Source organism: Equus caballus, chromosome 8 (genome assembly GCF_041296265.1).
Source record: "Equus caballus isolate H_3958 breed thoroughbred chromosome 8, TB-T2T, whole genome shotgun sequence".
Taxonomy (NCBI): Eukaryota; Metazoa; Chordata; class Mammalia; order Perissodactyla; family Equidae; genus Equus; species Equus caballus.
In genome coordinates this window covers 17,763,618-17,773,188 of record NC_091691.1, presented here as the reverse complement: position 1 = coordinate 17,773,188, position 9,571 = coordinate 17,763,618, and the positions used below count along the sequence as shown (strand labels likewise).

The 9,571-nt window shown below is 46.9% G+C and overlaps 1 protein-coding gene across 1 annotated transcript; it reads left to right on the top strand.

Annotated features, from left to right (window-relative positions):
• The first annotated feature begins 1,246 nt into the window (after positions 1-1,246).
• PEBP1 (phosphatidylethanolamine binding protein 1) lies at positions 1,247-7,832 on the top strand. Its single transcript, XM_001490689.5, has 4 exons — positions 1,247-1,832; positions 3,205-3,314; positions 4,032-4,132; positions 6,837-7,832. Exons 1-4 carry the CDS (start codon positions 1,698-1,700, stop codon positions 7,052-7,054), a joined length of 564 nt encoding a protein of 187 aa, XP_001490739.1. The 5' UTR covers positions 1,247-1,697; the 3' UTR covers positions 7,055-7,832.
• Positions 7,833-9,571: the final 1,739 nt, after the last annotated feature.

The window sequence follows — 9,571 nt, the reverse complement described above, 5'->3', positions numbered from 1 at the left end:
TTTATAGGTCTGGTGACCATCTGCTTGTTGTAGAGAGGGGGCAAGAATGGTAGCCAAGAGCAGAAGTATCTGGAATTTCTTTGCATCTTCCCCAAGAGGATTTACAGTCATCACTTACCTTCTCACAGCATCATCCTGGCCCTGAGCCTGCAGGTGGCTTTTCCGAGGTCACACAAGCAATTAGCTGCAGAACCTATTCATGCTCAACCTGGGGCTGTCTTCTCTCCCTGGCACTTATCACAGTTTGTAATTTTACATTTATGAATGTCGTTTAATGTCTGTCTCCACTGCTATACTCCATGAGGGCAGGGACTGTTTCTCCTTTTGCTTTCAAGCTTCTCAAAATGCATTTATATAGAACAAATCATGGAAAAACCAAGAATCCTATCAGTGCTTAGTTGCTGAAGTTGTGATCCATCCATTGCCTGTGATTCATCCCTTTAAAGTACACATGCTTTGACCTAGCAAGCCCATGTATAATAAAATTTTCCTAAAACTATCCACCAAGTCTTTTGATATCTATACATAAGGATGTTCATTTCAGTGATATTTGTAAAAGGAAAGACAACAAAACAGTCTAAATGTCCAACATCAAGAGGTTTGTTCAATAAATTGTGGAGTAGAATAAGCCATTAAAATAATGATCGATTTTTGATATGGAGGTTGTCTAATTGTAGAGTTTAATTTTGTTGTGAATAAATGGAACAAAATTATCTATACTCATAGTTTTAAGATTGGAAAGATTTACTCCAAATTGTTACCAATGTTTATATCCAAGTAGTGGAATAGAAACGATTTTTATTTACTTCTTTGGGTTTTTTCTCTGAATTTTCTGCAATGAACTTGTATTACTTCCTACCAAGAAATAAAAACAAGAACTTTTTACTCCCTGGGGGTAGTTATCAGTGTCAAAGGCTGTCCTAAGGTCAAGTCAGGTAAGGACTATAAATAGTGCCCTTATATTTAGCAAAAAGAAAGCACTTGGTGGCCACAGGGAGAGGAGTTTTGGTAGAGGCAGAGCCAGTGGCACAGCAGAGGCAAGTGTGTCAGCAAACTAGGAATAAGTTATGGTTTAAAAAAAATCACCTCTCAAAAAAAAAATTTCCCAGGAATCTTGCTTCGACCAAGTAGGACGAAGGGGATCACGTATATTTGCAAATATATTTGTCCGTTGAGAAAACTGCTCATAAGTTCGCTCACGCCCTCTAACCAGGCCAGCTACCAAAACTAGTGAGCATGCGCGAAACTACAGGGAGGCGCGGGAAATCACCCTTGTTTTAAATAGCGCAACAGAACAGAAGGCCTTAACATTTGTGAATTTAGGAAGTCGAGCAAGTACTTATGTAAAAAGGTTTAAAAAAATCAAAAGCGCAACTGCATTTCTTGAAACAACGGTCTTGCACGCCCAGCCACACATCCTGGGACCTCGGCAGCGACAGGGAGCAAATCGCCTGCGCCAGCAGAAAGGCCAAGCCACCCGGCAGTGCGCGCTGACCAATCGGAGGAGCGCTGCCTGCCGCGTGGTGATTGGAGGAGCGGGGCGGGGCGGGACGGGGCGGGGCGGGGCTCGCGCGCGTGCGCTGTTGCCTGCGGGGCTCACGCGCCTAGGGCCAGTTAGCAGTGCTCGGCATCGGTGCTGCGGTCTTCCTTCTGGCCTCCGTCTGCTCTCCCGGCCGTTCGCCGCCCTCGACCCCGCCATGCCGGTGGACCTCGGCAAGTGGTCCGGGCCCTTGAGCCTGCAGGAAGTGGACGAGCAGCCGCAGCACCCGCTGCAGGTCAGATACGCCGGGGCAGAGATCGACGAGCTCGGCAAAGTGCTGACGCCCACCCAGGTACCGAGGGCGGCGGGGGAGCGAAGGGCGGCGGCTGCCCGAGGTTGGGAGGCCTGCGGGGCGGGGCTTGGCGGCCGGAGCAGCATGTTCCGGCTCGGTGCGCCCGACCCACCGAGGGAAGGGCGTCGCGGTGCCCACTACCCGGGCCTGAGGTCAGGCCGAGCCCGGGAGACCGGCACGTGGTGGGCGGGGCTCGGCCTGCGGGGGAAATTTACCCCGGGACTTCAAGGGCGCCCCACGGCCCCGGAGCCTCCCTTCGTGTGTCAGGCTTTTAGGCCTCAGTTTGGGGAGCTAAAGCCCCACCCGAGGGCATGGGACGCGTTATGTAACGGGCAATCAGCAGTGCTCGGCGATTCCTCCCTTGTTTTGGCGATCAAAAGAGGGAAGCCATCCAAAGGTTAAGCGCGTTCCGCAGCTCGAAGGTTCGAGAGCAGCGGTTTGGCCTCTGACGCGCATGCCTGAGGGGCGACCACGTCCCGGCTGCTCGGAGTGGAGAAACGAGAGGCCGACACCGTGCGAGTTGTTGGTCTTGGGGCTCAGGGGCAGCGGGGTGAATAAACTGCCCCCACGGTTTATGGTTTTTTGTTTTGGATGTTTGAATATACAGCAGTCCCCCTTATCTGCAGGGAATACTGTGTTCCGTGTTCCCAGATGGATGCTTGACACGGATGGCGCGGAACCCTGTATGTGTGTTTGTATCCTAACTAAGGGGCAGGTGGCGGATACAGCGTGGGTCCGCCGGACAAAGGAATGATTCATGTCCCCAGCTGGGGGAGCAGGATGGCACAAGATTTCATCACGCTGCTCGGAAGGGCGCACTTATGAATTATTTATTTCTGGAATTTTCCATGTAATATTTTCAGACCGCACTTAACCACGGGTAACTGACACCGAGGAAAGCAAAACTGCGAATGAGGGTGCACTACAATAGTAGAGTGCCATCTCTCAGCCTTCCTTTTCCCAGACTCACTGTCCATGCCTGGCCACCTGGGCTCTCTTATCTGTGCACTGTTAGATGTCCAGTTAATTCCCATTCTGGTTGAGCAGGCCCCAGGTGGCCTCCTGGTAGCAAATCTGGAGACCCTGTCATTCCAGACAGTGTGAGGTTGTAGTTGAGAAGACTCAGTACCAGTGTTGAAATCCTCACACCACCTTTCTGTTAATAACATGCCAGGATACCAGCCTTACAGTGTTGTTGGGACTAAAATAAATACCGGCTACTAAACTTCAGCTCCTGGCTCTGAGTAGAGTCAACACACTGTAGCTTTAAGTGATAATTACTGTTTTACCTTTGAGGAGCCTGAAGTCAAAGGAAGAGTGAGTTTCTTCAGCGTTTCTGACTTTTTAACTCCAAACTGGCTCCTTCCTACAGGTTAAGAACCGGCCCACAAGCATTGCATGGGATGGCCTCGATCCAGGTAAACTCTACACCTTGGTCCTGACAGACCCGGATGCGCCCAGCCGGAAGGACCCCAAATACAGGCGAGTTGGGGGAAGGTGGGGAACAGAGGGTCATTTAGATGTGACCGGAAACTTCTCGCACTGTGTGAGCCCCTCTCTGGACATTCTGTGCTCAGAGAACTTGACCCGGTTTGGGATGTTCCCATTTGTGCTCAAGCCGGCGTGTGCACTTTGCTCCCCTTCACTCCCTAGAGCAGGAGTCTGGAAACTACGGCCCGGCGTCAGGTCTGCCTGAGGCCTGTTTTTGTACAGCCCCGTGAACTAAGAATGGTTGTTACAGTTTTTAATGATTGGGAAAAAATTGAAAGAAGAATAATACTTTGTGATGTGTGAAAATTACGTGAAATTCAAATTTCAGCGTCCATAAATAAAGTTTCATTGAAACACAGTCATGTTACCTTATTTACGCCTTTCTGTGGCTGCTTTCACGCTACAGCCCCCGAATTGAGTAGTTGTGAAAGAGACAGTATGAACTGCAAAGCCTAAAACATTTATGGTCTGGCCCTTTCCAGAAAAAGTTCGCACACCCTTGCCCTAGAGAACCTCAGAGGGAGGGAGGGGCGGGTGTGGGGTCCTCTCTTCTGCAGATGCATGAGGTTTGCGCTGGCCAAGAAAGCAGAGCTGTCATGTTCATCACTGCATCCTGGCCCGGAGCGCATGCTTCATATCCATTGCTGGCCGTGAGGCCGCACGTGCTGCTTTCCCACGGTGTTGACGGTCCTCTGTCCCTCTTCATAGGGAATGGCACCATTTTCTGGTGGTCAACATGAAGGGCAATGACATCAGCAGTGGCACAGTCCTTTCTGATTATGTGGGCTCCGGGCCTCCCAAGGGCACAGGTCAGTAAAGGCTGCTTTTGGAGGGAGGTGGGAGGGGGGCCTAGAGGCACATTAGGATTGGCCTAAAGTGCTGCAGATTTTAGTCTGCTTTTTAGAGCTTTATTCTTCTCTCTTTGTGAGAGCCCTTTCCCTAGCGGAGAGTTCAGGTAGCACCGTTCACCTCCAAGGCTGTTGCCTGCCAGCGACAGTCAGACCTGCAGTAGTGTCAGATGGCAGAACCTTGCCTCTGGTCAGAATGGGCCCTCTGTGAGCGTCGCCTCCTAGCCGCTCGGCCTTTACAAGCCAGAGGAATCAGGGAGAAGACACCAGCCAGCAGTGTCGCATGCTCGGAACGGTTTCCCAGGGGGCCGCATGTAGCTTGAACACCATTAAACCATCTGATTTCTATATTCGACCTTTGCCCTGTGGGATCTTTGAGCTTCTAGTTCCCGTGAGAGGTCTCAGAAATGATCATAGTTTCCAAACTAATTGTAAAAAAATGGCTTTATCTCTCTATAGCTCCCTCTTTCTCATGAAAATCTAGCTTGAAAAGATTTGGAAGACGTTAAGAACTATATCAAAGCCACACACGTATTGTGTTAGGTTGTGTATTATATGTTATATATAAAGAGAGGGCAATATCGTGAAACTCTCCGAGGTGGGTGGGCACTGCCTGAGCTGGTGGTGGGAGGTGCCCTGTTACTGCCTGTCGACCAGCACAGGGTGTTTCCGTCGGCTGGAACAGGGAAGTAGTGGCAGGCGGAGCATGGCAGCATACTAGCTTTTGCACATATTATCCAGCCCTGAGTTAGTCTGAAGAGGCACAAAAAGGTCCCTGGCAAGGGTGTCGGCCATGGACTCACGTTGTATCTGTTGACCTAGAAGCTTCACACAGCTTCAAGCCCCTCATGCCTTCATAAGAGGAAGGTAAAGGTACATCTTTCTGGGATCAGTTAAGTTCTCTAGGGCAGTTATAAAATGAGGCAGTTTAATTATGGGAAGTACACACATGAGAATAAAGCAGTTCTCTCAAGTAGGAGCTGCGTTCTCATTAACAAAAAAAGCCTCAGCACCCTACCTCACTTTCTTCCGTATTTTACTAAGGTATAACTTACATATAATGAAGCACCCAGATTCGTAGTTGTTTTAGGCAGTGAATATTGGCTGATGCATGAAGGTGACCATGTAAGCGCCTTTGAAAATAAGATGTAGGATATTTCCATCAGCCCAGAAGATTCTTGTGTGACCTTCTCAGTTAAATTTCCCAGAGCTGACCATTTTCTGACTCCTAGCTCCATAGATTCCTTTCACTCTGCTTATAATCTTATAAACGGTGTCATGCAGTGTGCATTTGTTTTTGGCGAGTGGTCTCTCACTTAGGATAATGTCTGTGAGATTCATCCACGTTATTGTTTGTGTTAGTAGCTCATTCCTTTTATTGCCAGGTGGTACTCCCCTGTGTGAATGTACCGCAGTTTATGTAGCCATTCTGTTGATGGACCTTTGGGTTCTTCCAGTGTTTGGATATTATGAATAAAGCAGCTATTTACATTCGTGTCATTTTGTGGGCATGTGTTGCCCTTTCTCTTGGGAAATTCCTTAAGAGTAGAATTATTGGGTCATAGAAATCGCCTAAGAGTTCCCAAAATGGCTGAAAATTTTTACACTCTAATCAGCCGTATATGAAAGCTTCAGCAGATCCATATAAGATCCACGTAGATCCATATCAAGATTCATCCATGTTGTAGCATGCGACAGGATTGCTTTCTTTTTAAAAGCTGAATACCATTCTCTTGTATGTATATACCACATTTTGTTGATCCGTTCATCCGTCATTGGACATTGGAGTGCTTCCACCTCTTGGCTACTACAGATGATGCTGCAGTGAACTTGGGTGTACAATTATTTAAATAACTTTTTAAAAATAACTTTTTAAAGCAGCACATGGTACCTATTTATGTCGAATTCTTAATTGGAGCTTGTAGAAAGCTGCTTGGTTGATGGGGTGCTTGCTGGCTGGTTTTAAAGCATTCTTTGCTACTTAGTTGATTAGAGTGAGTTTGGGTCCTTGCTTTCAAAGCAGGTCTCTGGTCTTCTGAGGACGTGAGTTTGGAGATAGAAAGATAATGTTCTCCTTTAGCCTTTGTAGGCTTGATTGTGGCATGCCGAGCACGCAGTCAGTGATTTGCTGTGTCCTTCGTCCATTTCTCATACATTTTTTTAGCACCTCCTATTTACCAGGCACTAGGAAGTTCTGGGGTGAAAATGGTCAATAAGACAAACACCATAGCTTTATGGAGCTCTCATTCTAGTGAAGGGACTAAATTAGAAAGTAAGAGTTTTAGGTGACACTGTTACTATAACAGAAGTGAAGTGGGCATTCTGATGGGAGTGGTGGGAAATGACTAGCGATAGGAGAGTGGAGATGGGCTGGAAGCCTGGCGTGGGAGGGATGAGGACCAGAGGGCGGTTGAGGATGGGCAAGGGCCAGATGCTGCAGGTTCTTAGAGTCCGTAATGTAGGGTATGGACTTTATGCCAATTATGGCATAAAGTCCATTCAGCAGGTGAGTGACCTGACTCATTCTACCTCCCTGGGTCCTCACTGTACCTCTTGCAAATGGGGTGGTCTGGGTCCCTCTAACTTGGTACATTCTAGAAAATGGTTGACCTCTCCATCTCAGATCTAGCTGTATGTCCATCTTCCCTTCTGCCTCTCCCTCCAGGCCTTCATCGCTATGTCTGGCTGGTCTACGAGCAGGGCGGGCCGCTGAAGTGTGATGAACCCATTCTCAGCAACAGATCTGGAGACCACCGTGGCAAGTTCAAGGTGGCATCTTTCCGCAAAAAGTACAAGCTCGGGTCCCCGGTGGCTGGCACATGTTACCAGGCCGAATGGGATGACTATGTGCCCAAGCTCTATGAGCAGCTGTCTGGGAAGTAGGGGAAAGTTAGGAGACGGGAACCTCTCAGGTCCCAAGCAATGTTCTGTAGCTCAGTGTTGCATGTAGATTTCCCCTCTTCCCTGCTCCCAGTCTCACAGGTGAGACCTGAGCAATCAGATAGTGGTGTCGGGTGACTTCCTTCCGATAATCCTTTGTAATTCTAGAGGGTTACACACTGCAGTTTATGTGTTGATCAAATTTGAACTCCATTTTGGGGGATATTTTGGTACTATGATGAGGTCATCAGAATGTTAATATAAGAGTAGCAACCCAGAATTTAAAGAAGAAAAATTTGAGGTAAAAAGACCAGATCTCTAGTAATAGCGCAGAATATCAAAGAACCTTTAAGGGAAGTTAAGAAAAAAGACTCCTCGCCTCTGCCCTGTGAGCCCGAGATCAGAACTGTGCATGACGGCATCTTCTGAGACGTGTTTTCATGGCCATTTCCCACAAGACAGCCAGAGGCTGGCATGTCCGCTAAGCCCCAACATGGTATATGTGTAGACCAGTTACTAGGTGCCCTTGTCCTGCTCTGGCTCCTTTAAAGAGGGGTACTAGGAAAGCCATGGGGAGAGTTGCCCTGCTGTTAAGGCACGGCCACCCAGACGAGTGGCAGGTTTGGGTCGAGAGGTTGTCAGAAATCCGTAAGTCCGTGACTGTTAAATTGCTCACTCTTCATTGGTCTGAGGAAAGCTGGTCTGGAGTTGCTGAATGTTGTGTCAGTTCTGCTATTTGCTTATAGTTGAATAAAAGTAAAAACGACAATATTGTGTTGAACCAGGCCTCCAGGTGTTCTTGCTCTTTTGGGTATGGGGTTTCATAACATGGGAGGTCAAGAGACAGCCTCTCCGCGGGAGTCGCCCCTTTCCCTGACCAGTGTCAGCTGGGACTTGACTCAGGGACCCTGCAGAGGGTCCACGCTTACACATACGCCGTTCAACTACAGCAGAGCAAGCATTCGAATGTGAGATTCTTTTTAAAAAATCACAACACGTTGGCCAAGTCTTCTTGCCCAAAAAGCACCTTTGGTGCTTTCCAACTAAGAAGGAAGCTGGTTGAAAACATTCCTCCTTGGGGTGGTTGTGTGCAGAGACCATAACATGACTTAAGAAACAGCTTACACCACTTCATCATTGTGACTTGTAATCCACATAGAATCAGTACCAAAAAGGGAGGGAGGGTGGGGGAGGGGAAGAGCACTCTCATACCACTTGATGCACCAAGAGAAAGGGAAGCGGGTGTTTGAAGGTCTGTGTCACTGACCTGTTCTGTGATGGAGAAGGGATCCTGGTTAGGCCTCGCAGGTGCTAAGTAGAGCTGGCCTTTCCCCATTTTTCACTGCAGTACTTTCTTCTCTGAAAAAAAGGTGGAAATGTTGCCTCATGTAATCTCTGAAGGCAGATGAGGTAGAGAGTCATTCTTTTGTTTGTTTTTGGTGAGGAAGATTCGCTCTGAACCAACATCCATTGCCAATCGCCAGTCTTCCTCTTTTTTTTTTTTTTTTTTGCTTGAGGAAGATTAGCCCTGAGCTAATGTCTGTTCCAGTCTTCCTCTAAGTGGGATCCTGCAACAGCATGGCTGACTAGTGGAGTAGGTCTGTGCCCGGGATCTGAAGCTGTGAACCTGGACCACCAAAGTGGAGTGCACGGAACTTTAACCACTCGGCCACAGGGCCAGCCCCAGAGCAATTTTTTTTAACTTTACGGTTTTAAAATTCAATTTTTAAATGCTATTTATCAAACAAAACTTATAAAGAAAAAAGCTACCCTATTAACCTTAAAAATGTGAAAAGTAGTATGTACGTGGTTAGACAAGGCAAACAGTATGTGAAGAAAAGGCCTTTCACCTTCCAGTCTGCAGTTAGCAGTTTCTTGTATTTTCTTTCAGAAGCAAATATAAATATCCATATCAACATACATCTACATATTTATCCTCTAGTGAGCAGTCTTGTATACACAGTGGTATACATTGTTCTGTGCTGTTTTCCCCCAACTAATGTGCCTTCATGTAATATATCTTTAGTTAGCAGACCGCAACTGACTTGAACAAGTATTCTATTTTATGAACGTTCCATAATTAATCAGTCCAGTTCTCTACTGTGATTAGAGTATTTCTCTTATTTGCTCTTATGAACTTCAGAAAACATTTTTCTATATAAAATAAAATGCTTTGGCAAGTAATTTAGTGGTGTAAATTCCTAGTCTTGAAATAATCAGGTCAGAGGGTATGCAGTCATGTGCTGCATCACAACATTTTGGTCAATGAGGGACCACATATATGACAGTGGTCCCATAAGATGATAATGGAGCTAAAAAATTCCGGTCAGCTCATAATGTAATGCAGTGCATTACTCGTGTTTGTGGTGTTGCTGATGTAAAAACCCACTGTGCTGCCAGTTGTGTAAAAGCATAGCACATACATTTATGTACAGTACATAATACTTGATAATGAAAATAAAGGGCTGTATTACTGGCTTATGCATTTACTATGCTTTTTATCATTAGAGTATACTCTTT

What these genes read in the sequence shown, in the direction of transcription:
- PEBP1 (XM_001490689.5), top strand. Translation starts at nt 1,698, where the DNA reads ATGCCGGTGGACCTCGGCAAGTGGTCCGGGCCCTTGAGCCTGCAGGAA. An exon ending in CGGAAGGACCCCAAATACAG is followed by an intron (nt 3,315 to 4,031) that starts GCGAGTTGGGGG and finishes CCCTCTTCATAG; the next exon opens with GGAATGGCACCATTTTCTGG. An exon ending in CGGGCCTCCCAAGGGCACAG is followed by an intron (nt 4,133 to 6,836) that starts GTCAGTAAAGGC and finishes CTCTCCCTCCAG; the next exon opens with GCCTTCATCGCTATGTCTGG.